Consider the following 26388-nt stretch of genomic DNA (forward strand, 5'->3'; position numbering starts at 1 on the left):
GGCAACGTACATTTGAAAGAGCTGCGGTCAAACTAATTGATCTCGTCTGATTGAAAATTTCTGCTGCTCCATGAACTGGTTGAAAGGCCAATCTATGATAAGATTTTATGTATAATAGTTCAAGAACATAAAATGATCATTATTATGTTACACAATTTACCTGGAAAAACCAGAAAACAGACGACAACCGATACCAAAGAAACCCATCTGAAATTTCGTATAAATGAATTACAAAACTTAAAATTTGTAGGAACCGGGAAATACAAGCAAGAACTTCAACCTTCAACTTCCTCTCGTGGGTCTAACAACGTCTGCTATCCTTCACTGCTGCAGCATTGCAACGCGTGCACCATTTTTGCATTCCCAATTTCCCATATTTTGTATTACAAGAAGTTTTGGCTTTAGGCTAATCCAAGAAAGCAAATCAGCACCATTAGTATTTTAAAGAACACAATATTTTTTTTGAATAAATAATCGTAAAAAATATAATAAAGGCAACGTCGTTTGTACAGGGTCTGTATGCAACGACCTAGAAGAAAAAAAGCATCATTCTTGTTTGACAATAATTGAAAGTGTGTACTATTGTGGTCTCTTTAATGGGAACACTCGTTCATTGTGCTTATGTCGAACGTAACCTGGAATGCAGAGGCCTCCTGGCATTAATTAGAAAACAGCCGTATGCCTTCAGCTTATTATGCTAGTTCATTGTTGTGCTATTCGTTGTTTACTACTGGCTCGTTGTTCAAGTGGTAGCACGAGTGATTAAGAGTCTTGAACTCGACATATTATGGATCAAGATAACGCAACTGAGCGGGTTGGGAATCTGAATTTTCTTGACATGGGATCAAACTGTGGGGATACAAATAGTGAAGCTGAATCTATCAGCGAGGAAGAGAGAGTGAGGAGGTTATTTGCTGTTTGCGATGCAGATGGAGATGGTTATATAGACAGGTACAATTAGTCCTACTCCATTATAGTCAAACAAAATCTAACCTAAATTTTCCTTCTTACAGCCAAGATTTAGTTAGTGCCCTGCAAGAGTTGGGGTTGGAAGGAGCTATCAATGTTAGTGACCTAATGCAACAGATGGGTGCTGATACCCATGGAAAAGTTTCCTACGAACAATTTCTTCAATGTCGCCTGTCCCACAGAACAGAAATTGAAGCATTACGTGTTCATGGTACAGAGACAAGCCTTCCACATTCCAGTGGTTGGATTAATGCAAATGATCTATGTGGTAATATTGGAAGATGAGCTCATAATTACATATTTTGTTTCAAACATGCATTTGTTTTGTTTTGCAGGTCTGTATGGTGCAGATCATTTGCCCACCAGCAGTGAACACAGCTTAGGTGCAATTTCACTTCGACATGAAAGTTGGGAATTCGACAGTGGTGCTCGTGATTTGAGTCCAGAACCAAATACGCTCTACAAGCTTATTGAAGCAGCTGGAATCTCGCTTTCATCCAATCCTAGCCAGATATTGGAAATAGCCAACAAGGTAAGCGGTGTTTACTATTTGCCGGGAACTCCGATAGCTGTCGCTGGTACCGTTTTCACCACTGAAATGTCATGCAAGGAAATGGGTGAAATAGGACGGGGAGTTCCATATTGAAGGAGATGTCTCCCGAGGAGTACCAGGTTATTCAGTCGGTCGTGAGCAAAACGCCCAGTCTGTCACGGAAAGTTTCTCCCGGCTTTTGGCCGTACGAAGTTTTGATGGGTGTTATGATTGGAAATGTCTTCTGTTTCTCCCTTGACTGAAACGTAGAAGTGTGTCATTTTAGTTGCTTCTCGTTTCCTTTAACTTTCGTGTGTTGGATACGCTTCGAATGTCAATAGTTTGCCAAGAAAATGGACCCTGCAATTGTGCCGTTCACATGATGGGCTGTCCGATTGTCGTATAACTAGTTACATCTTTAGAAGGAAATGTCGAAAAATCATAAGCTTAAAAACGTCAGCGACCTGGTACCGTGCAACGTAAGTATACAATCGATTACAAAATAGAAATCTAATGGTAGGATTACGCATGCCAGTGCCATTTCTCGTATTGATTAAAACCACTCACGCTAATTGAGAAAGGCGTGTCGTGCGAAAAGAGAAGAAGGTCGTTAACACCAACCGATTAACACAATACAAGGGCATGAATTATTTACTAGAAGGGGAAGCCCGAAGTGTTGCTGGGAACAATTTGGTATCTGATTGAATTGGGTTGACACGTTTGGTTTTGCGAAACTCGCCTTATTGATTTTGTTGTTGTCACCCTTTACGCCCTTGTGCCGGTCGGGGAAAAGGAGGCAGTCACACTTATCTGACGCTTGATCGCATACCATGAGTAGACATGAAAAGTTTGAATTCTTTAAACCTATTCGCACAAGAATGGACTTACTGTCGTTATTTGTTTTCATTTCTTCTCGTGTCCAATGGGCAAAACGAGTTTTGAAACTGTTTTAGTTACACGCCTTGCTTGGCTTGCTGCATAAATCGTTTACTTTGTTGATCAGCACTTGTATTTGATACTGTAAAACAAATAAATAAAGATGACCAACTCATCTCGCAGATGGTAGGGGCGGTTAAGTTCTCCTTAATCGGGCGTACGCGGACAACATTTGGTCTTATGTAAATTAGAAAACTATCCAACTATCGCATTGCAGTGCTGACCTTATTGATCCGTTTTTCTGTATAAAGTTCGGACAATCTAAACAAAAAATATTGATATAAAATATTCAGTCATTCCAGTCGCCATGCATTTGCCACGGCACTTCTTTTTTTTGTGTGAAGTGGGGGAGGCCGAAGGAACCCCAAAAAGACAAACATAACTATCTAACATCGTTTGTCGTCAAGTTCTATTTCTAGGTATCCTCTACCCGTAAAAGAAAAAAGACTTTCAGACATTTGTGGCATTGTTGTCTGTTTGCCATTGGCGTAGGAATTCGGATTATGGGTTTGAAAATGCATCCTTACTCGAAATAGATCCTGTATTTATGTTTTCACCTGATTGAGTGATGGGCAGTTGAGTTAACTGGCGGGAGTAAATATTAGCCGTATTTTTGTTTTTTTTTGCACCATCGATAAAATTACGCCTACAGTCTCTATAAGCTTTTCTTGTTTTTGGAGGGGGGAGGAAAACGACACCAGCCCAGATTAGATTTTTTGCCACTCCCTCGTAGAAGTCGATTTCAAGCTCGACAGTGACTTGGGCAAAAATGTCATCCTCCTGATCCATGCACTTTTTTTTTAAAATCCGATTTATTTTTATTTTTCGTGTTGTTTCCCAGACGCGACATGTAACGCCCATTTACAAGGGGAAACGAAAAGGTATGGCGCACTGTTTGTCATTGTTTCGATGTTTTCTATCCCATCATAGGCCCTGTGAGGATTATCGACTAGCACGAGTGCAAAAATGTTTCCAACCCTGGACAGCCGGGAGGAACTATGTATTGTGTAGGCGGATGTGTGGGTTGTATGTGCTTTTGAAAGAGCTGGATCGATAGGCACGGAAGCTAGCGTCAACAACGATCGATGGCGCAGAAATCGTTTTTTGCCTTTCTTATTTTTTGTGGTTTTATTTCTTGTTTATTAGATTCTGGGGGAAAAATGGGTAAAGAAATAAAATATTGTAAAAGTAGGCAAAAAATTTGAAAAAGAAACCGTCAGCGACTCCTTTTTCCGGAGAAAGAGAAAAACGCATTAAGCGGAATAAAGGGACCGAACTTCTACTGACGATAGATATTATGTAGGACACGCTCTTCCAATATCCGGTCGTTTCTCTGAAGAGTAGACGCGGTTTCACGATCGTTAATTCATTTAACTACTACTTTATTAGATTTACAGCTGACTGCCATTTTCCTGGTCTCTCAATTCCGCGCCAGCTGGTTCATCTCATAGAGGCATCCGCTGATTGGCCTCATTATTTGCTTCGACGGCCTGGCGGTTGAAAGAAACTCTGTAGGGAGTCATTTAAAGGGAACTGGCGGTTATTAGACTAGAGAAAACGCGAGAAGTGACATGACAACACAGGCCTCCATATTCCAGATGGTACTTTTCTCTCTCTCTCTATCTCTCTCGTGTCTTTTCGACGGTGTCAACCGGATCGGCTCATTTATCGTTTCTCTGGCAGAAGAGCTGTGAACCCCCCAACAGTCCCTAATAGCACAACAAAGTAGCTTCAGTAGATGGTAACCCAAAAACTATTCTCAAATGGTATTATGTCGTGGACTGCGCAAGGCTTTGTTTTGTTTGTAAAAAGAAAACCCTTTTTGAGCTTACGATAAAGTGCGATGAACGATGAAATTTTCTTTGTAAATCACTATGCATCTTTGTGTTGACAGATTGTAACTCTGATCTCAGCTGTAATAATTCTTGAAATTATCTTTGGGGTTATGTTTCCTTTGCGTAACCATCAATCAAGTTTCCATATCGTGAGTAGATTGTGGCCGTGTTTTCTCAGCGCAGCAGTCCTCGATAACCCTCTTTTTTAATGCCGGAAGGCAACTCGGATTGAAAACAAATTTCCTATCTCTTGCATACGGGAGAAGACATGTTGACTCAGCTGGCAGGGCTTCCGATTTAATGCATGTTTCTGAGCTGTCTGGCTTTGGGAACGACACGGAACCATGACGTGCTCTTTAGCGTTTGTCCTAGCAGCCGTTCGTCGGAGAGAAAAAAGTACGGATTGCGTAAAAAATTGGTAAATTCGTTGAGTGTGAGTCAGGTTAACTTGCGCGTCAGTCGTGTTAATTCTTGCGTGGTGAATATTTAAAAAAGTTTTTTTAAAGTATGGTAATCATTTGTAATAGCTCGAATTGTGCGTTTCCATGACACCAGAATGTAACGCTTCAACAGTTCCCGCCCTCCTCTCTATTTATAAAACGGATCCTGGTTGATGTACTTCGACGTGTCGAAGGGAGCTATTGAGCTCCAGTAAAAACACATATACCAGAAAGAGTAAAATTAACTATTAAGTTTTCCTGTTCGTTTTAGCCTTTTATTTTTTGCTACAATGATTGAGGTCTCGAGCGGAGTTAATTAAACGAAATGTCCCTTTGTCCTTGACATTCTGTCTTTTGATGGACGACCCTTTAATTTAAAAATTTCTTCATGCAGTTACACCTGACCGCGCTTGGCTCACTCCGTGGAGAAATAGGAGAACTTCATGCGAGATTACAGAGAGCTGCCCAAGATCGAGACACGCTTGAGCAAGCTCTGGCGAAAACACAGGTACTATCGCCAGTTTATTTCTATTTTGCAAAACTGATCATATCTTGTTGTTTTGATTTTTGCTGTATGTCAGCTGGAGCGATTGCGATTGGTGCAGGAAAGTGAGGAACGGTTGGAACGCCAGTCCACCCAATATGAGGAACGACTGACGGAATTGCATAGCGTGATCGCAGAGCTGACTCGGAAATTAAACCGACAGCAGTACAAGTAATAAGAAAGAAAAAAAAAACAATGGCATTTTGCTGATGTCATCTATCATTTGTTTCGTTGGTGAATTATAGCGTCATCAAAGAAGAGGGGGAAGAAGAGGAAACGGAAGAAGATGAAGAAGAAGAAGATGATGAGGATGACGTCGAAAGTGAAGGCGAGGAGAGTAATAAAGGAAAGCGGATCCATCCCGAAATGAAAGGCTCCGCCAAGCCTGATATAAAGCCAGAGGCATCCACTCAGAACAAGCGAGCCGAAGAAGTCGGCTACAGCTTGCTCGATGGACAAGATGCAACCGAAGATGAACCAGAAGCCGCCTCCAGTAGTTGCAGTAGTGACCTTTCTTTTGGTGCCAGCTCTTCCGGTATGGATTATAAGAGAATGAAACGTAGCCACGAAAATGACTTATTGATCGAAACATGAAAGAGATTTCGTCTGCACCGTAAAATCTATCGGCGGGGATCGAAGGGGAGTAGAGACTTGGCACGAGTAACCAAAAAGATTCCGCCCTTCAAACTTCTGAAGGCCGCAATCTACGCTGTAATTAAGCCCAATGGGTCATGTCAGGAATGTCTGATTTGACAAAGATATAAGATTGCTTGTTCTGGAAGTGGTGTCAACGTCAAGATAACAGCTTAAACGCCGATCATTAGCGCTTCATTATACATGTTGGCCTTGATTCCGTATAAACTACAAAAGGAAAAAAGTGCTATATTCGTTATTTTAAAAAAGGGACCTGCCACGATAACCACTTTACTCTTGACAATATTTCTTGCATTTTTTTTTAGTACTATAATTATGAGTTTTATTATTATTATTTTTTATGCAGATGAAGATGGCCACGGGCCAGCAGGTGAAGCGAATCAAGCGGGCGAAGATGATCTAGACGCCAAAGCCGTTCAAGCTGGAGAGAATCTTGATCAATTCCTTTCTTCCAGTGCCAAAGAAACTTCCGCTACGATTGTTGATCCTTTGACCTCGTTCAGCTTGGAAAACAAAGAACTGAAAGTGGAAATTCTACGACTCGGCCAAGATTTGAACCAGGCTCATGAAGCTGTGGACGCCCTACGCAATGAGCGCGATGAACTAAAGCGACAGTTGGAAATGAGCCAACAGCCCCGGCCTCTACCTCTGTCGGCGGCCGCCAGTATGGGGGCACTTTCCAGCCTCCAAGGCAGCCCTGTACACCAGCGATTTACGTCAAGCCGTGTATCTAGCCCAGTAGTCGTTGAAGAAGGCCCTGTCTGCAAGGTTGCCGAAAGGGTGCGCATTCGGCGACTAGATGGTCGAGAAAAACTCTTGACCGGTTCTCAAATCGCCAGTTTCGGGGTAAGACGTATTGTAATTCTTATTTAGATTGGGATGGTCGTGGACCGCTGACGGCAGAAAATCCGTCGTAGTTCGAAGCTACACCCCTTTTTTTTCAGACCTTGACGTTAATATGTTAATATCCTTCAAGTGTCTTAGTCACAGACACTCTGGGTTGTTTGGCAGAGACCACCTCCAGTTATTGAAGCCACCCAAATTTGCACCCGGCTCTGAACGATCGCTCATCATAGCTTTCCGTCGGGCATGTTTACCTTTCACATTTGGCTATCAAAAATTTTCCAAAAAGGCAGACGCTCATCTGTCTGACCTGAAATAGGCTTTTTTCAAACAATGTTTTTCTTTTTTTGGTTCGGGGCTTCATGTTCTAACCTTCTCCATTCGACATAAAAATGTATACATTAAACCGTCGTAATTATTCTTTTTAAACTTCTGTAGATACGCGATGCTCGTGTGGCTGAGCAATTGGTCTGTTCGGTCCACCAGGATTCAGTGCAAGGCGAGGCACATCATTCTTCAGGAGCTGAGGCTGTACGTGTCAATGAATTGGAATTGGAAGTTGAACGATTGGCAAGCCGATCCGAGCATTTGCGAGCTCAAAACGACGTTCTTTCACTAACGCTTGCAGAATCTCGAGCTCTTGGCGAACGTCTCGCCGTCCTTCTTGGTATTTGTACGCGATAAAAATGTTGAAATTGATCTCATGTTGTTGTTTATTCATGCAGGAAAATATGAGTCAAACTGCATGGCTTTGCGTATGGCTCTGGAGCGAGCCGATCGGGTTTCAGAAGCGTTTGAAGTCCTAGCTGCCTTGGTAGAAAGCGAAATGTCTTTGCTATTGGCTAACTGCCAAGTAGCTGGACTCGGGCTCACTGGTCGTGGTGGGTCTGGTTGGGAAGCGGAATCCAGTGGCAATAGCAAAGATCTCAGCGTTCTTTGGAAACGCGCTACCGAGCGCAGGCGTTCGGCTGAAAACCTTGCCCGATCCCTTCTTTCCAAATACGATCGTGACCGTGACAATTGGGAAGACACTGGAAGGCACACCAAGTAATTAAATCAATCTCCGTGATTTTTCAAAATTATTATTCTACTGTTTCGTACTAATCTTCTAGCACGACTAGCTCCACTTCTAGTGGAGCAGAAAGCGGTTCGGGATCGGGATCCAACCCTGCCTGCACTCTAGAGCCTACGGAAAGAAAAGTGCGCGATATAATTGGCCGATTGAAAGGTAAAATTTTAATCATTATCTATTTTTCATAATAATTGTCATAATAATTGCTTACCAATTACCTTATTCAGGTGATAGAGCAAGCTTGGAAAACACAGTTCAACAAGTTTCGCTTCCGTTAGAGTCAGTTTTGGTTGATCCTTTGCCGAAAGACGTTTTACCTTTAGGAGAGGCTCGGAAAATAGATCTTGAAATGGCTGTTATCATGCAGGTGCGGTAAAATCCGTATTAAAGTGAATGCGAATTATTGATTTCATGCCGATTCTTTTAGGAACTGATGGCCATGAGAGAAGAGCGTTCACGACTCCGAACTCAGGTTTATATTCTTGAAAAAGAGCGGGCTGCGCATGAAGCCCAACAGCAAGCAACTACTGCGCAACTACGAATTCTACACACTTCCGTAAGTTTTATAATTGTAAGATCAAATATTCTTTGATGCCTAATGCCCTAGAAACGACTTTTCGCCGACAGGGAATAAGTCCAGAAGTGTCAGGCGAAAAGCCTATGCCACCAACAAGTGGAGCAGATGGAAATGACGTAACAGTTCGAGAAAAGAGACTTCAGTTGAAAATCCAAGAATTGACAGGAGCACTTGAACGCGTCACAACAAGTGCCGAACTCCGTAGCCAACAATCGGCGGACCTAGTTAGCGACGTAAAAAAAGCCAATGCGTAAGATATCTCGTTGAACTTCCATATCCATTAATTCGATGATTGTGCAATAACTAATGCATATGCAATTAAATTTTTAGAACGCTGGTCCAACTTCTTGAGAGGACTAAGAAAAAGTACCAGTCTCGGTTAAAAAGATTAGAGCAGCAGATGGTGAACATGTCTGAAAGACATGCAATGCAGGTAATTGGAAACGTATTCGATCTGGCAATATTGGTGGTTTAATCAAAATCTGTGATTAGGTTCGTGTCCTCAAGCAACGAGTTCTGGCCCTGGAAGACGAGTCTTCCGTTCGTCCTTTACCTTTGAGCTCTGCTCCAAGTGAGACGTCACTATGATCTTACCGCCTCTTCTTCGGCCCCCTCGATTCAACTACGCTTCGCTGTACTTATGCGCTTTCCCCCATCTTGAATTGTGTGATACATAAAATTGAGCATGCTACTTATGATTGCTTTAAAATCTAACTGATGATTGCTTGTATGACTTCAAACTAATTAAATCGTTCTCCTGCAACCAATGCATTTTTGGCTACCATCACTTAAATCTCGAATGAAACATTTTGTTGTTGCAGTGTATTAATCGAATTCGACGGATGCGTTTACAATGGATCTTATTCATTAAGTGAAGCTAACTGTCTCTCAATTTCAGCACACGCAAGTTCGATTTCGTAGTTTTTAGTGATCAAACCGAACCAAGTGGCTTCCAAATGTTTAATTTTGTCCCCAACCTCTGTCTGATCCTTCTTTCTAGCCCAATTGACATCCTGAATCTGTTTTCTGTAAAGAAAATATATGACAATGTATTTTGCAAATTTTCTATCTTGTTACTCAGTACTTTAACTCCTGAAGTTGCTTCTGAGATTGGGAAATCATCTGGGATAAAACAGTGTTGTAGATTCTCCATGATTCACAGCCATATTCTGACATCAATTCCAGGTTTAAAATCCTTTGATTCATCATTTTAAAATGTTATGATGCACAAAACAGTATTTTTGTCAAACAATTATTGGAAACCCACCTAGTTGTCTGATGCTCAAGCTGGGCCATAGAATTATCCACACATTCTATCCACGCTTGAAGATCGTTGAGGCGACCAGCAGAAGGTGGAGGAAGTTCATAGCGCTTCATACTTAAAACATCCATAGGTTTCTTTTGAGAAAGGCGCTCAAATTCAGTTTTCATAAGAGGAGTCTGCCGAAAACCATTTCAACATTATTAGAAATGAATGTAATTTGTCTAATAGAAACACTCCTACTTCAAAAGACGAAAGCTCAAGAGGAGGAAGATGTTCTAGGTAATTTTTAGTTGGCCTATATCTGCGGGTCTCTTCATCAACCAACGCCAGTGCCTGAAATGAAAATTGGTTATTAACAAGTTTTGAACAAACCATTTGACTGTTATCTAATAGTTTTTACTGATCGACATATTTGGGCAAGAAAATTGCGAAAAGTGAATAACATTTTTATATTCATTACCGCTTCTCGAAGAACCGGATCTCCATATTCTTGGTCTACATAGGGTAAATCGTCAACCAAAATTCTTTCACTCGGCGTGAAATTGTTTGTTGACGGAATCGGCATTTTTGTGTATTGTCAGGCCGTAGTCTGCTACATTGCCAGAGTGCATGGGAAGCATGATGCATGATAAAAATTCCCTAATTATAAATTCAGAATATCTAGTTAAAGTAATTGTAAATGCCATTTTAGTACAGTAAAATTATTTCGTAGCATATTTTGTACTTAAAAGAAGCAAATAATGGTTTTATTTTATTTTTCTCAACGCAACGCTGTATACCGAACACTGTTGTATTTTTTAGACAATTATCTTCAACAAATTAAAATTAAACGTAATTAATGCAAAAATTTCAGCTATTGGTTAAAGAATTTTATTTAGATTTCTGCTGTTAATAATTCAGGAAAAACATAATGCTTTATGTAATTAGAAAAAATAGCATAAAACAGGAATTTTACAGGCAACTTGGCAATCTAAGTCATTTTCCGGGGCAGCATCCATTTTGTTTCGTTCATTTTCTTGCTCTATCAATCCGGTACCGGACTATCACCAAGATGGTAAGCATCGCAATACTTTTTATCTTGGAATGAACATTCCGTATATTTTCTTAACATCTGCAAATCTGTGTGAACTGTGGAAATTGTCAGGTAAAAAAAGAGATTGGGTGAAGAAATTTTTACTCCTTCACTTTTGGTAAAGTCATCGAAACGTGTGAGAAAATGTTACCCACAGCGTGGTAGGCTATCCTCGTGTCAAGTCTATCGTGGCTTATTCACAATGTTACTTCTATTTTCGTTTGAGCTTCTTCATTGATGTTGAACTTGTTAATACTTCTTATATTAACAAGTTTTCATTGGAGAGTAAGTTAATAACATAACTATAACCTAGTTTTCCTTGTTTTTTGTTTCTTACAGAGTAAGGTGGTCGCGAGACCGTTGATTACCGTTTACAATGAGAAGGCTGAAGCTTCAGGATCTACTGTCCAGCTTCCTGCAGTCTTCAGGGCCCCAATCAGACCAGATATTGTCAGTTTTGTTCAACAGCAAATGTCAATGAACCGTCGCCACCCATATTGTGTCAGCGAGAAAGCAGGTATGTAATCTAGTTGTAAAAGGCACATGGCATTCTGATATTTATTGTATATCATGTTCTTTGTATGCAGTGTACAAAAATTGAGTCCCGAGCCCTAGTTTTGTTTACTGAAACAAAGGGCTGGGCAACCAGACATTCTTAGCCTGGTATATTATAACCATAACTATGTTCATTATAGGTCACCAAACCAGTGCTGAATCATGGGGTACTGGTCGTGCTGTCGCCCGTATTCCTCGTGTCCGAGGAGGTGGTACCCATCGGTCCGGCCAGGGTGCTTATGGTAACATGTGTCGTGGTGGACGTATGTTTGCTCCTACCAAAATCTGGCGCCGTTGGCATCGCAAGATCAATGTTAACCAGAAACGTTACGCCTTGTGCTCAGCTATCGCCGCTTCGGGTATCCCTTCATTGGTGATGTCTAAAGGTAACATCTTCTTAAATCATTAACGTTTGAATGATGGAGGTCGAAGCAATGATTCACCGATTCATAACTTCATAGTTGAACGATCATTAGTACTAGCATATTTATTATTTCAGGTCATTTGATTAATGACATCCCGGAGATGCCCTTGGTTGTCTCGGATAAGGTTCAAGAGTACAACAAAACCAAGCAAGCTGTTGTGTTGTTGCGCCGTCTTCGCGCATGGACTGATGTTCAGAAGGTGAGATCGTGCAGTTAAAATGTTTAGTTTGAGTTGCTTCTTTATATTTATGATAAGAACTCTGAAAATAATTTATTGGTATGTTGGTATTTAATGATTTTTCATTTTAGGTTTACAAGACAAGGCGTTTCCGTGCTGGTAAAGGCAAGATGCGTAACCGCCGCCGTATCAGCAAGTTGGGCCCTCTGATCATCTATGGAAAGGACCAGGGTTTGACTAAGGCCTTCCGCAACATCCCAGGCGTTTCGTTGATCTCCGTCAACAAACTTAACCTCATGAAGCTTGCTCCTGGTGGCCACGTTGGTCGTTTCTGCATCTGGACGGAATCTGCTTTCCAACGCCTGAATGCCCTGTATGGTACCTGGCGCCAGAAGTCGAAACTGAAGAGCGACTACAACTTGCCTCAGCCTATCATGACAGGCACAGATTTGTCGCGTTTGTTGAAGTCTGATGAGATCCAGAAGGTCATTAGACGGCCAAGGCAAGTAGATTATTTTTTTCTTAGTTCGTGATAAAGGCATTTAGATTATTCGTTAAAGAAATCTATGATTTTTTCATAGGAACTAATAGTATTTAAGTGCGAAGTAATAGCACGCTGTTAAATGTTTGTTTTTTAAATTATTATTGCAGGAAGATGGTGCGTCGCGCATCTGTTAAACGAAACCCTCTCACCAACATGAGGGCATTGATGAAGTTGAACCCGTACTCCGCCGTGATTAAGAAGTCTGCTGCTGCAGTCGCTGAAGCCAGGAAGAAGAGCAAAGCCGCTTTGCTCGAGAAGAAGCGAGAGGTATTTGTCCAATAGATTGTGAACGAGTTTTCGTTGTGTTCCTGTGATTAGTAGTGTTTGTTATCTCGCATGTGAACGCAACTTAATGCATGCCCCCTTGTTTAACATGACAGGCGAGTGCTACCAAAAAGGTAGCTGCCTAGCCTGCGATTGAGCATACAGCATGGTTTATTGAGCTAATCAACAGATGTTTTGGTGAGTTGTCCTCAGTAGTGAGTGTCGACGGATGGAAAGTCAAATGTTAATTTATTTTATCTTCCGTCAGTCCCTAGTACCCGAATCGAATTTACCTGTTGAAAAGCCGAAAGAGAAAACGCCTGTTCAAGCACCAGTTCAAGATGTCAAACAAGTTCAAGTCCTTCTCGTTGACCCCCCTAAGCCTACTCAACCGGAAACGAAGAAAGGCAAGAAATCCCGGTCGGAAACTACGAAGGATTCTCAAATAGAGCCAATGGATATCACCACCGAATCCCAAGTTGAGGTCAAGACTGCAAAATCTCCCGCCAAAGACCCGGTTCCGCAAATCGCTACCATCCCCGATGAACCTGTAACCAAAGTTTCAGGTAAAGATGAGGCAATGGAAGTAACACCCGTCGTTAAAACCAAAATGGGAGCTCCTGTAAAGGGGAAATCGCCGCCAATTGCCTCTATCCCAGCTGTCACTGATGTGAAGCCTACGACCCCAATTCTTGCTGAAACTGCCCCAAACACTAAGCCGGTAGAAGAAGAGACTTCTGCAACTCAAGTTGCAGTAGAAGAAACTACTGCTGATAAGGGATCGAAATCCAAAAAAGGAAAGGGGAAAAAAAACAAGAAAGAATGAGTGACATCATTAAACCTGTGTGCCTGTATGACGTTTTCTCTGCGACATCTGAATAAACCCTCTGCAGGCTGAAATGTGTTACTGTCTTAACTTTATATTATACTTGTTGAGAATTGAATAGTTTTCTTTGGGGCGATTCAGAACATGCTACGTCTTGCCACAAGGGGCGCTAATGTATGTTTTTTTGATATCTTGCCGTCTTCGTCTTACATTTGGGAGTTTGAGACTTCATAACATTCTGAGTGATTCATTGGCACGGTAATAATTTTCAGCATAGGTGATATCTCAAGTCTCAACATTTATTGTTTTGCTCTTTCAATTTAGAGATGAGTTCAGAAAAATTTGAGACGTTGGACGAAGACGTACAAGGTTTATTTGAAGTTCTACAGAGAAAATGTACAGGTCGCCTAGAACAATGTTTTGGAGAAGAAAAGAAGCAAATTATCGCCGACGTTGAACGAGGTATAGATGAGGCACGTCAAGCAATATTTGAAATGGAAGCTGAAGCCAGGGCAGCTCCAGGGTCTTTTAGAATGGAAATGATGGGCAGGTGAGAATGCCCGATAAAAAAGATACAACAGTGTTGGATTCACTTTGTTTTGCATTTTCTCTTATTTAACCTGATGTGGTTTATTTTATAAACTAGGGTTCGGAAACACCAAGACACTGCTTCCAAACTTGCATTGTTGATCAAATCTTCCAAACAAGCAGAAATGTCTCTGGCATCATCAAGAGGGGCAATGTTTGAAAATCATTCTGTTGGTTATAACCAGAATAGGGGTATTGATAATGCCCTTCAAGCAACTGTTCGCCAGGGTACTGCAGTTTTGGAAAGAACATCACAGAGCCTCCACAGAACTACACAAGTTGCTTTGGAAAGTGAAGAAATTGGCACAGGTGTTATTCAAGAATTGAGTCAACAGAGAGAAGTCCTTGTTCGCACCAGAGATAGGTTGACTGTCACAGATGCAGAGTTGGGAAGAAGTAGAAGGATTCTTAGATCAATGTCCCGTGTTGCTTTGACTAATAAGCTAGTTTTAATTGGCATTATTCTGTTAGAAATATGCATTCTGGCAGGTTTAGTCTACTACAAATTTTTTTCCTAAATTTAATTGTGAAGTTATTGTCCTCTGTTTGCCTCATCAATTGTTATATATAAAGTTCATGCCCTTAAGTCTGTATAAAAACGGAGAAGAAAAATATAATCATGCGCGGTCGGACAAATCATTTCTTTCCTTGCGCAAACTTATTCCAAGTTGCCTTCGCAACGCAGATGGAGTTACGAACCCAACGTGTAGGTTTTAGTTCCATTTGACAGAAGCTCTTCCGGTGTCATGGCGTGCTATACAAGAGTATTTACGTGCAACAGAAATCTTTGAATTTTGTGAGTTATTGGTGTTACAAAGCCGGCAATCGAAATGGGGTAAGTGTCAAATTATTGCTTTTAAAAGATTTACACAAAGTGAAATAGGTATATGGTTTATATGTATTGCAACAGCTGGATGCTGGGAACCAGGGAATCTTGAATTCAAACTGATTGTGGTTAATAGAATTAAAGTTATGCCTGAACATCTCCAATCTATTAAATTCTCTGAAAATAATCGCCTTTTGATGCTCTTTTCAAGAGCTTGTCTGAATTTCATCAAGCTTATGCTGCTCTACATTGGAGTTATAGAAACACTCAGGGTCTCGCTGTTAAAGACTAAAGGTTCTATTACTGTCTTGGATTAAATCTGCCTATATACTATTAAAGAGTATCCCAGCCTACTTTCTAGGATCACACTTAATTGCTGTATTTACAATTAAACATAAAATCCTTTTAGTTGGGCATCTAGCTCATACACAAGTATTTTTACCCGAATGTTTGTTCAATGGTTGCTTGAGTTAAAGTCAACACCAATACCCAGGATGTCTCAGTCTACTCAGGTCTCTTGGCATTACCAGGTTAGGAAGTTAATTTTAATGATATGTTAGGCATTTTGTTTGTTTGTTTTCGATTTGAAACCCATTTTAGTTTAACCCTGTCATATTTAAACAGGTTTGGTATCACAAGTGTAAAAAAAAAATTATATTAGAGGATTCTGGTTGCCCCAGTTGTAGGAGATCAATGCTGACTGCCATGTGTCTACCTTTGTCCATATCCATATGCCTATAACTTTGTTTTTCAATTTTTTGCACTTAATACCATTCCTTTCGTGCTCTTTGCTCATCCGTACCTAGCGGACTCTGCTTGGTATTTGTTTTGCTATAACCTTGAATATTGCGTGCCGAGTTTCATTTCGTCTCATACTTCTTTTCTAGGCTTCCTTGCTAACTTATCGTAGAAACACACTAAGTAAACCCGTCCAAGAAGCCCCACCTTTACTCTAAAGAGCTACGTAGAGGGGGGATTATTTCATCCTGGGTGATAAACGAATGGAAACAGACTCATCGCAGAAGAGATTAATGGCACTGCAGTGTTAGTACCTCTGTTAGTAAGGATATGGGTTTGATCTAATTTTGTTTGCGACCAACAACAACAAAAATCCTTTGTAAACGTGCTTTTGCTAACTTGTCTCCTTGTGCGTGCCAAAGGGGCAAAGACTGGATTGTCAGATCGGCCGGGGAACTTTTAATTTTTCATTTCCTTTTCCTTTTATTACTTGGCATCCCATTCAGTAGTGGTATACTCCATCACTATTAAGCACACGTGACTGTGCATGCCATATCGACTGTATCTGTTGATTTGACGATTTATATCCCGAAATTTTTATGGACTGAATAATCATGCACTTATCGTTCGAACAATAATCGTCTGATTTTCCTTGAAAATCTCGGTCTAGACATGATTCGGTCACATTTTTTTTTTTCGGCTGGTTTCACCGATTGAAATGTAGTGTTGTACAATTTCGGCGCTTCGGGTTTTCCTTTTCTGTTTGAAACATTTTTAGCATAGAAATAGATTATTGGAATGGAGAAGAAGATCTTGCTTGTGCGCCTGTGTGGCTGCTGTGCAGTTCTCGGAAATGCAATGTCTCCGGTTTGGCTGTCGCAGAAAGGGACGATCCGTTTATGACAGGCCAAAGGAAAGATGAAATCATGACGTCTCAAATCCTGAGTATGGAATCTCCAGAAACCAACCAGACGTGATTAATAAGTCTTCAAATCTTATTCGATCGAATCGTCTGCAAGAGCGATGTTGCGGGATCATTGTTTATCCTTGAGATAAAAAATAATAATATTAATATTAGCTAATGAGCCCCCGCTGTAATTGGGAATCGTTCATCAAGATGACGTTCTTGTATTTTCCTTTTGTCTCATATGTTCGGAATTGTCTGCTGAATAATGACATTATTGCGCATTAGGTTATTGATGTTCACACCACGATCTATATTTACACCGCCGGTGCTATGAACAGCTAGGATCACGAATAGGACAGCTATAAAATCAAATCCAAATAAATAGCAGACCGATGAATTTCCACCTTTTTTCCACACTGTCTTCTTTTTTTTCTCGATTGCGTCCCGTGAACTAAAAACCCATTACATGAATGGGTGGGTAATGGTGTCTTGATCGTTCAACTGGAACTCGGCTTCTTTTGATCCTATCTAGTCGATTGTGATCAGAACTCAATCCTGTTAGACTTCATCTGGTATCGGTGGATCTCGCACCCAACGGTCTAGCTAACAATCGCCTTCGTAGGGATTCGATAACACATCGAAATACTCTTGCTGGAGCAATGGCTTACAGCTGCTGCTTCTGTCTGACAACGTGCTGTCGTACTGCATTGAACAACGGTCAAAACTAAGCCGAAAGATATAGGAACGAAAGCCAGATTGATGTCTATATTTGCTCTCGATGGCCCCTTGAATCTGCGAGGAATATATCGGGAAAAGGGGGGGAAGGAGACTGGTGAGAAACAAGGAATCGTATTAGCTCCCGATCCGATTTATATTGTATTTGTTGATCCTGTCGTTGTTGGTATCCCCTCGTAGGAATTGCGACATTTGTTTTTTTTTCTTCTTTTTACTATGGCTAAATCATACAAGTTTTGTTCCGTTTTCTTTACTTTGTGAGTAAACAGGAATGAGTTTGACGCTGCTGTTGTTGTTCGCATGTCGCAACAATTCTCATTTATTATTCCGGCAGTGTCGGGAACGAGATTTTTTTATTTTTGGCGCCTTTGGAAATTCATTGCCACTTTGTCATAATGTATGTCATATTGCTTTTGCAGGATTTCATTTTCGGTGGATATTTATAGTTATTATACATACAATATGTATATTAAACCTCTTTCATTCTAAGCCTTACGTACGCACAAGTAAACTTTTTTTTTTGGGGGGGGGGGATGGAGGGATAAAAACCATTGTAATAGTTTTGTTGGTTTCTCTTGCTTCTCTTTCACGACGAGAGGTATTGATTCGTTGCTTGGTCGCTGTTTGGCTCTTTATTCTGTCAGAACTGTTTACCCAGAGAACAGAGCTGGGGAAGCAGTGCGATGTAGAAAGGGTTCAGCTGATTATGGCCCCCCGTCCGTACTCCATGATCAAATCGCCAAATGGGATTGAGTTGTTGCCTTCACAACACGACTGTGAATCCTTTCGTCTTAAACACCAATTTGTGTGTTGTTCAAATTTTGCTTTGAATTATGCGCAACGCGTTTTTTTTTTTTTCATAGTTTGCCGATGCGTAATGAGCTTGAAATAGCTGTGCGGTAATGGCTGTTGCAAGTGTATCGCATTGATCCACTCCATAAATTGCAGTTGCCAATGTAAAGGTTTTAGCATTGCGCGGGACTCTTGTCATGTTTTTTTTCTTTCTGTATCTGTACATTGACTTTTCACGCTTGTTGAAACCTTGCCCGAAATTCCCCAGCAATTAAATCCGGTGCCCGGGCGGAAGACATCGCGACGCTCTAAATTTTTCAGCAGGACACATTATACGGGTTTTACGAGTTCTGCTGTTTATGCGGACCTCTAACAAGTAGAATATCCCTCGTTTATGATACGGAAGCCTGTCATCTTTCTTTCATCGGTTGTGATGGTTGCGCCCTAGAGTCCTACACAAGAATTAGACAGGAATGTTGAGCCCGAATCCCTACTCGTACTTGCCTATTTATTAATTTTTAGATCCATTTATTTATTTGAGTCTTTTCCAGCTATCTAATATAAAGGCTGTGCTATTCATTCTAGCGTGAACAATAAACGAGTCTCTTTTAACCACTAAGCTCCATAGGACTCGTTAATTTTATCTATCTGGACGTGGAAGAAGAGACTGGCCAGCCAAATTGTAATCCAATAGAGAAATGATGTATCGATCCATAGCACTCTCCCCACCACGTTTCTCCCCAACTATTTCCACTCACTGATGCTTGAAGGTCTCTTCGTGATACCGAGTTATTTGCGGCCTGCTGTATATGGATCCCCGAATAGCGACCGAACGACTCCGTCCATCTTGGGACTTTGTCGGACTGAAATGGGCAGAACGTGCCCTTGTGGGCACGGCGGTTAGATAGGGAAGCAGAGGAGAGAGAAAGAAAGGAGCAGAGCATCTGCCCGCATCTTTCTTTCACACTCTTCAGCAGAAATATTCTTTTGTAGAAGAAATCGATATAATCTTATTTGCTTCAGCTTCTTTATTGATCGTGTTAGCCATAGACTGAAGACTTTCATGTACGCAAAAAAGCGAGAAAAAAATGATCGCAAAATTATCGTTCTCTTGTTCGTTTCTTTTTTCTTTTGCTTGTTCTACTTTAGGGAACAGCCAATCTTCACGTGCAAGGCCCACGTGTTCCACATCGACCCAAAGACGAAACGTTCGTGGATCCCAGCATCTTCTTCCGCCATCAATGTCTCCTTCTTCTATGACTCGACACGATCCCTCTACAGAATCATCAGCGTTGAAGGCACCAAAGTAAGTTTAATGTATATATATTTTTATTGGTGGTAGCTACGGCGGTCGGAGGGCAAGTTGTTAGAAGTCAACAAGTTGGCGCCGTCGACCTACGGTGGAGTGCGTTCCCTTGTTCCACATTCTTTTCCGACACGACTTTTCGATCCGTTTGTCTTATCTTGGTCTATGTATCAATTGAGAGTTTACCTCGTTTCTGCCGTGCTAGAAGATCTTGTCCTTCTAAGCTCGGACCACTCGTTGGTGCTGGACAAAGTTTCAGAGGTTAATGGGCACTGAAAGGTTCATGGGTCGATTGTCCCCTCATTAAGGTCTTGATCACGGCTTGGATCGGAATGCAGACAGGCCACTATTTGCATTTTTGTTACACCAGTCACTTTTCGAAATTGCATCAGTCTTCAAGATCGACTAAGCAATTTCATCTATTTTTCCTTTCTCACGTAAAAAGGCAGTGATCAATAGCACCATTACACCGAACATGACGTTCACGAAAACGTCCCAGAAATTTGGCCAGTGGTCGGACGTTCGTGCCAACACCGTTTACGGACTTGGATTCCCTTCAGAAGCCGAACTCAATAAGGTAAGCGTTTCTTTTTACAGCATTTATTTCTTTTTTTTTCTTTTAAAAGGTTTGTTTATGTAAGAAAATAAGAAGATGCAAAAGCGAATTTAAACTCTTTTCCAGCTGTTTTCCTCCCTAACGTGTGTACCTATTTTTCTCTCAATGCGGCCCTGACGTCCATTCTTTTTTCAACCTTCTAGCTAATAGCCTTAGGTCCAGGGTTAGATGCAAATCATCTCCTCGCGTTAAATTAGTGATCCCGTAGAGATGAGCGCATTAAAAAAAAAAAATAACGCATTTACTATGAATGAAGTATATAGTCGCGTCGTAGAAGGGAGCTTTGAACTGTTTATTGCCCGCCCGTTGTGTTGATGCATCACTCCCCACATCCCTGTCCAACTCGGCATTCATCTTGCAGACAATGTCAAAATAGGTAGATTACTTCTCTTGCATCGCGTTCAAGGATTGATTGATCGATGTGTCGTATATTCAGGGCGTCGACAAACCGGTCATACATCACCGTGATTTCACGACAACTAAGTTAATTAGATCCCCTAAATTCTTCGTACATATTTGCATTATTAAAAACTGATTTAAAATGTTGTTAAATTAAACAAAAAAAATGGATTAACAGAGTGGCATGTGATGGCTAAACATTGAAATATTTGTTTGAAATAGTTTATTGAGAAATTCCAAGAAGTCAAAGAAGCGACGAAAAATATCAGCGGGACGTCACCGGGTAAGACGACGGCCAGCGCTACCAACGGCTCGACGCCGACGCCAGCAGCGCCGACTAGCATGACAAACTCGACCTCTGCCAGCGCAAATGCTTCTCCCGTTAACAGCCGTTCGGCCATGGCCGCCGTCGGCCTTGGCAGTGGAGCCACTCCAACTGCCTTCACCAATGACGACAAAGACGCTATGGCCGTCAAACAAGAATGTGAGTGTCAACAATTCATTCGTCTTTGCTTTCCTCCTCTCTTGCAACTCACGCACCATAAACGTCGAGGCAAACGTCTTTCTAAATTGCTTTTCACCATGTCCAATTGTCCGTCACTGGACGCTGCGGAGTAGGCACCAGAAGGGACAGGGGGGCGGGGGTTGTATTTTATTTCCATTAACGATGATGGCGAAAGCTGCTCTTGATTGCTCCGTCAAGTGTGCTCTGCCTTGACTCTCTTGGGCTTTTTTAACTGCAACTTTTTTATTATTTCCTCGTAGATCAGACGGATGGGAGTACGTCGCCGGTCGGATCCGTTTCGCCCGCTCTCCTCAAGTCGGCCCTAGTGACTCACCAACGTTCGCAGAGCTTATCTGGTCTTCAGGTAACTAGATTCTCCTCCAACTTGATTGTCTAGTTGTTGTTGTTGCTTTATTGTATAACGGGTCAGCAACCGACAACCAAGGACGTTGTAGCAATGTTCGCAAACATAATAAAGGAAGAGTCGGATTAATTCCGTGTCTCGCAAAGATATGGGGCAAAGATCGATCGAGCTGCACAGGCTCTTGAAAATATGGAGAACTAATGCATTTTTTTCTTCTTTCTCTGTTTTGTCCTTTCTCATTTCTGCTTTTTTTCTGATTGTTCTTCATTTCCGTTCTCTTGTCATTCAATTCTTTGTGTTTCCTCTTCCGCTGGCGCCGTTATTTTTTTTTTTTCTCTCGGCGTGTGGTGATGACGAACCAAAAAAAACGCACATCCTTATTCCGCTGTCTTGTTTTCATCCCAACCAGCCTCCAGCTGATAGCCCCAAACACCAGCAGAAAATCGATAAAAACTCTCCTGGGTCCAGCAACAACGTCGGCGGTGCAGTTGGAGTTGCTGCATCGCTGAGCGGAGTGGGCAGCAGCGCGACTCTACCATCCCAGGGTGCCCACCTCCCTTTGGGATCGGTCGAGGCCCAGCTGAAATACGAAAATGACCGTCTCAAGCTTGCGCTGGCGCAAAGGTAAATACGCAGCCCATCTCGTTGCTTTGCGTTTCCCGTTGTTAACTTTTCATTTTGTTTGGTTTTAAACCGGAATTTTTAACTTTGCAGTTCAGCCAATGCGAAAAAATGGGAAGTGGAACTGGCCACGCTAAAGAATAACAATGCGCGTTTGACCAGCGCCCTCCAAGAATCGACGGCCAACGTCGAAGAATGGAAACGGCAGCTCCAGGCCTACAAGGACGAAAATCAGCGTGTCAAGTCCAAGATCGTTGAACTGGAGGCCGGTCGTGGCCCGCCCATCAGCGGTGAAGGCGGCAGCGATTTGAAGCGCGAAGTGGCCACCTTGCGACTTAAGATCGATTCGCTCGAGACGGAACTACGTGCCAAGGACGACGAAATCCGCCGGCTCAGCAACGAGATGCGGGAGATGAGCCTAAGCGTCGACAGAGTCAAGGTACGACTATTTTCCAATACACATTTGCGAAAATTGCGATTGCCATTCGAATGGTGGAAGGCAATTGATTTTTCCTTGAACTAGGGCGTTTAAAAAAGAAAAAGGTGGCGCTCCAATTTCCCGCAAAAAAATGTCAGACTTGAAATGTGCTGCATCTTGCAAGCGCAGCTAGGTAATCGCACAAAGTGCTTGCACTGTTTGTTTGTTTGTTTTTTTATTATTGAAAACAGTATACTATCAAGGGAGCTGACCGACTTTACGGCTTCTTTTTTTTTTTCTTCTTCTTTCATTTTCTTCCCTTGGAATCACGTGCGTTAAGACATAGATCCATTATGTTGCAGGGTCGATGCGTACAAGAGTTTCGCTTTCTGAAACTCATAAAAATGCCTACTATTCGTTCTTGTCTGGCGCACGGCCTTCTTGTTTGCCCCCCTACTAAAAAAGAAAAGGGGTTTGATAAACGATCGATGACAGCTTTATCAGCAGCACTCTAGCTTGTACACGTAGGGTGCCACTCACTCCACTCGAAAATGTTTTTAATGTGTAGAGAGTCGCACGGTTAAGGTTACTTTCCAAATGAAAGACGTGTCATTTGCGCAAACAACGAAAATGTGTCACGGCAGTTTCATCGGCTCCATAGAAGTTTCGGGGAGGATTTTTGTTCAAGATTTTATTTTATAAATTTTTTTATTTTTTATTTATTTTTGCTTATTTTGCGTCATCGTATTTTGACCGTTGCATCGTGTGACTTTACTTTTTCTTTTTTTTTTTTTTTTGAAGGGTCTTAACGTTTTTTTTTGCCCGATTGTGCCCTTCGCAATAAGCTGGATAAATTCCAGCTTTTGTTTTTCCTTTCGTTTTTTTTTTTTTAGTTTTCTGACTTCCTGTTTGACAGACCTGATAAAGGTTTCTAAAGGTTTTCGTTTCTTCGCCGTTTTTCGCGCTTGGCCTACGTTATGACGCTTATGCGCGTCGCAATGACAGACGAGCCTTGAAAGTCACGGATGCGTCTCAATCTATCACGCAACAAGACGGCCAAACCCGTCCTGCCAGACAATGAGAGATGGATACACACAGTTTTATAGAGGCTTGATTTATTTACTGGCGTGAGTTAGTGCTACAATGTAAGAATAGCTATCACGACACCAAGGTTATTTTGGCTACATTCGATCGTTTATTTCGTTGTGTGCAACTGGCATTAGTTATCTGAGTGTGTGTGTGTGTGTGACCGACAGAGAATTTGGGGGTTGAAGAAAAAAAACAAACAAACAAAGCAAAGAAATCAAATCAAAAACAAAAAAAGAACATCAATCAGTCGAATTAGGCCCAACACTGATGATGGATCCGGTTCACGTCTCCACCTACTTTTCTCTCTCTCTCTCTCTCTCTCCTTATTCTTGGGGATGGATTGCTAGTTGGGCCAAGGCTGAGTGCTTGGTTCGGCTATCATCTCTCCGTTTGACTGCTGTAGACTGTCGAAGAACTAGAGAGGATAATGTTGATAGATTGAACGGTGCGCTTGGCGTAAATGAGTAGGGTCCAATATGTGGAAGCAGCAGTTTATGATTGATACGTGCTTGTTTGGTAGATTCTTGAGGAGGAAAACTGCCGGCTGGAAGCCAGTGGCGAATTGGTACGGAACCAGCTGGATGCCATGACGGCAGCGCACGACACCCAGCGGCGCATCCTGGAATCGCTCAACGCCCAGCTCGTCCTCAAAGTGAACGACTTGACACACATCCACCGCGAGATCCAAACGGCACTGGAAACCTGACAAAGTTGACCCGACGGCCCGCTTATGCCTCTCCTCGGTGACAGCGGAGGCAACGAAGATGACGTGGACGGTCAAATGGCCGCCCTCATCTCTGATCTCACCGGCATTGAAGCGTTTTCCAATCTTAAACCGCTAGTGTGGGCCGAAGAACTCGATGAAACCGTAGCAGAACTGCCGGGTCCTCGAAACGAAATGACTTTTTGATTTTTTATGCTTTTACCTCTTTTTTTTTTTTTTTTACCCTTCAATTATTCTGGCAATTTTGTCTTTAGCCTAACTTTCTTTTTTGAAAAGAAGGGGGCTTTTATTTTTAATTTGGCTTTTCTTTTTTCGTGCGTGCTTTTGTCCGGTTTTATTATACTTTTATGATTCGCTTCTTTTGCGCAATTTGAGGTAGCTTGGTTAAACGCAACTATTTTGGTTATTGCAATTTTAGGTGAAGAAAAATGGTGTCCTCTAAATTTTGATTTAAACCCGTTTTTATCGGCTTTTGCCGCGACTGGCCAATGATTTTCCCCAGTATACTCCCAATCATTTTTTTTTGTTTCTTTTCCCCAAGGTTTGATGATTCACAGACCTTATTCGATGTGAGTTTTTTTTTGTTTTTCTTGTATCTTCTGTGTGAATGTAAGGATGACTTATAATCGATTTCCATATTCTGGCATGTCTCTTACTGTTTTCCTTTTCTAGTGACTCGTGTTTTGTCGACTCGCGTCGTTTTGAGAGAAGCGGCGCCGGGTTTTATTGGCATGTTCAATCGGGCATTGCTCAACAACGTAACAGCTCTCACACATTTCTACTCCCTTTGATTGACCTCACTTTCTTAATTTATTAACCCCTCTCCTTTTTTTTTTTCGAAATTACGCTTGGCTTGTGGAGAAAAGCTAATAGAGTTCTAGTTGACTTGTAGGTAAAAAGAACCTTTCGCTAAAGGACAAATGATTCGCCATGACAGGTACGAAGGATTTTCTATAGAAAGGGTCTCAATATGTTCATTTCGACACATTGAAATGCTTCCGTACCATCCGTAATTCTTCCCTGCTTTGTGGTCACTGGTCCTCTTCCATCTATTGTTGACGTGTGTGTGTGTGTGTGTGTGTTCGTTAGTGCAAATTTCTCGGTTTTTTAAAACTCTATTACGTTCCAAGTGTGTCTATTGCATTTCGTTCCTGCAGCTCCATGTTTTTCTCTGTCCCCTTTCCACACATCAATATGCTTTAGATGATTATATCTAATGTGGTTGTACCTTTTTTTCGTTGTCGGCCACGGGGCCGCTATCATTCTATACCTACCACTAGGTGGCTCTCAGTGGCTCCCTAGCGGAAATTCGATGCCAACTTCTTGGAACTTATTATAATAATTCAACAACATAAAAATAAACAAACAAGAAAAACTACAAACAGAAACTCTGGTATCGGCGGAATCGTGTGAAACAAAACGAACATCACGAACCGTGAAACTTGCGCTTGTTTTTTGTGTGTGCGGACGATATGATCCTAAAAATATGGTGATCGTGTCATCGTGTAAGGGTCATCGATCACGACGTAATATCTCGGATCTCCTGGGTGTGGGCGTCTTGTCTTGTTCTGTTTTGTTACACGCCTTTTTGCAACGCTACACTAATTTTCATTTTATTTGACAATAATGCTCATCTACCTCTGTCGTTCCCTCGTAACAAAACTCCCAGCTTATTTCGTCTCCGTTTTTGCCCCCATGCTCTTCTTGCTTCCGTGCGTTTCTCATTTCATCGGATCTGTTTTCGCTGGTAGGCGAGCAAGGGCGCGCTTTGTAAAAAGAATGGAGGAAGCAGAACATTTTGCCGTGTCAGTTGTTGCTGCTACTTCTCGTATTCATTTTTTTTTTTTTTAATACTTCTTTTCATATGCTCTTCCACCATCGTCTGAGAATGCGCTCATCCTTGTTGCATATTTTCAGTCTCAATGACGTCTGCGAAACTTCCCCCTTCTTTCTAAACTTGCCATTTAATTGGTAGCGTGAGCAAAGTAAGAAGACGGGAAATACCATTGTTAGAAATTGATTAGTTGTGACATGTCGGTGCGCTGGCTTTACGTGAAAAAATATTCAAAAAGAAAATACAACCTTAACAGGTTGTAAGAAAACGTCTTCCAGTGATTAAAAGTCAAACATCGAAGAAGAAAAAAGTCATCGACTACATCACGCAAGTTTGATTTACGGTATACAATTACTGGAAAAACAAGATTGCCATACGTCAACTAGGTCCAATTGC

The 26388-nt window shown here is 41.7% G+C and overlaps 4 protein-coding genes across 5 annotated transcripts; 3 read left to right on the plus strand and 1 right to left on the minus strand.

Annotated features, from left to right (window-relative positions):
- The first annotated feature begins 576 nt into the window (after positions 1 to 576).
- LOC116919156 lies at positions 577 to 13604 on the plus strand. The gene is made up of 22 exons (XM_032925067.2): positions 577 to 951; positions 1014 to 1237; positions 1305 to 1501; positions 5107 to 5220; positions 5294 to 5427; positions 5502 to 5791; positions 6257 to 6756; positions 7192 to 7420; positions 7479 to 7800; positions 7866 to 7981; positions 8053 to 8192; positions 8253 to 8381; positions 8453 to 8652; positions 8733 to 8835; positions 8895 to 8973; positions 10139 to 10170; positions 11078 to 11255; positions 11434 to 11679; positions 11793 to 11917; positions 12028 to 12425; positions 12548 to 12707; positions 12973 to 13604. Exons 1-22 carry the CDS (start codon positions 788 to 790, stop codon positions 13528 to 13530), a joined length of 4638 nt encoding a protein of 1545 aa, XP_032780958.2. The 5' UTR covers positions 577 to 787; the 3' UTR covers positions 13531 to 13604.
- LOC116919153 (pre-mRNA-splicing factor SPF27) lies at positions 9210 to 10287 on the minus strand. Its single transcript, XM_032925062.2, has 5 exons — positions 10127 to 10287; positions 9907 to 9999; positions 9670 to 9842; positions 9487 to 9597; positions 9210 to 9428 (listed from the first exon to the last, which is right to left on the minus strand). Exons 1-5 carry the CDS (start codon positions 10229 to 10231, stop codon positions 9263 to 9265), a joined length of 648 nt encoding a protein of 215 aa, XP_032780953.1. The 5' UTR covers positions 10232 to 10287; the 3' UTR covers positions 9210 to 9262.
- A 38-nt stretch (positions 13605 to 13642) lies between the features above and the next one.
- LOC116919149 (vesicle transport through interaction with t-SNAREs homolog 1B) lies at positions 13643 to 14757 on the plus strand. Its single transcript, XM_032925059.2, has 3 exons — positions 13643 to 13788; positions 13855 to 14080; positions 14177 to 14757. The coding sequence occupies exons 2-3, from the start codon at positions 13857 to 13859 to the stop codon at positions 14634 to 14636; spliced, it is 684 nt and encodes a 227-aa protein (XP_032780950.2). The 5' UTR covers positions 13643 to 13788; positions 13855 to 13856; the 3' UTR covers positions 14637 to 14757.
- A 47-nt stretch (positions 14758 to 14804) lies between these two features.
- Positions 14805 to 25536, plus strand: LOC116919146 (homer protein homolog 2). Of its 2 annotated transcripts, none has more exons than XM_045171416.1 (8): positions 14805 to 14953; positions 19266 to 19422; positions 19868 to 19999; positions 20660 to 20921; positions 21203 to 21306; positions 21716 to 21930; positions 22021 to 22366; positions 22451 to 22474. In XM_045171416.1, exons 1-8 carry the CDS (start codon positions 14949 to 14951, stop codon positions 22457 to 22459), a joined length of 1230 nt encoding a protein of 409 aa, XP_045027351.1. In that variant the 5' UTR covers positions 14805 to 14948; the 3' UTR covers positions 22460 to 22474. The 2 variants fall into 2 exon arrangements, with proteins under 2 accessions (XP_045027351.1, XP_032780943.1); XM_032925052.2 differs by lacking the exon at positions 22451 to 22474 and adding an exon at positions 23955 to 25536 and having other exon boundaries at positions 14806 to 14953.
- The last annotated feature ends 852 nt before the right edge of the window (positions 25537 to 26388 follow it).

Source organism: Daphnia magna, linkage group LG3, assembly GCF_020631705.1.
Source record: "Daphnia magna isolate NIES linkage group LG3, ASM2063170v1.1, whole genome shotgun sequence".
NCBI classification, from domain to species: domain Eukaryota; kingdom Metazoa; phylum Arthropoda; class Branchiopoda; order Diplostraca; family Daphniidae; genus Daphnia; species Daphnia magna.

Bases quoted from the DNA above. Each gene is read 5' to 3' on its own strand.
- LOC116919156 (XM_032925067.2), top strand. From the start codon at position 788: ATGGATCAAGATAACGCAACTGAGCGGGTTGGGAATCTGAATTTTCTT. The intron at 6,757-7,191 runs GTAAGACGTATT...AAACTTCTGTAG, and splicing joins CTCAAATCGCCAGTTTCGGG to ATACGCGATGCTCGTGTGGC. The intron at 11,256-11,433 runs GTATGTAATCTA...TGTTCATTATAG, and splicing joins TTGTGTCAGCGAGAAAGCAG to GTCACCAAACCAGTGCTGAA.
- LOC116919153 (XM_032925062.2), bottom strand. From the start codon at position 10,231: ATGCCGATTCCGTCAACAAACAATTTCACGCCGAGTGAAAGAATTTTG. The intron at 10,000-10,126 runs GTAATGAATATA...TTTTCATTTCAG, and splicing joins ATCCGGTTCTTCGAGAAGCG to GCACTGGCGTTGGTTGATGA. The intron at 9,843-9,906 runs GTAGGAGTGTTT...GGTTTTCGGCAG, and splicing joins TTGAGCTTTCGTCTTTTGAA to ACTCCTCTTATGAAAACTGA.
- LOC116919149 (XM_032925059.2), top strand. From the start codon at position 13,857: ATGAGTTCAGAAAAATTTGAGACGTTGGACGAAGACGTACAAGGTTTA. The intron at 14,081-14,176 runs GTGAGAATGCCC...TTTATAAACTAG, and splicing joins AGAATGGAAATGATGGGCAG to GGTTCGGAAACACCAAGACA.
- LOC116919146 (XM_032925052.2), top strand. The intron at 20,922-21,202 runs GTGAGTGTCAAC...ATTTCCTCGTAG, and splicing joins TATGGCCGTCAAACAAGAAT to ATCAGACGGATGGGAGTACG. The intron at 21,307-21,715 runs GTAACTAGATTC...CATCCCAACCAG, and splicing joins AGAGCTTATCTGGTCTTCAG to CCTCCAGCTGATAGCCCCAA.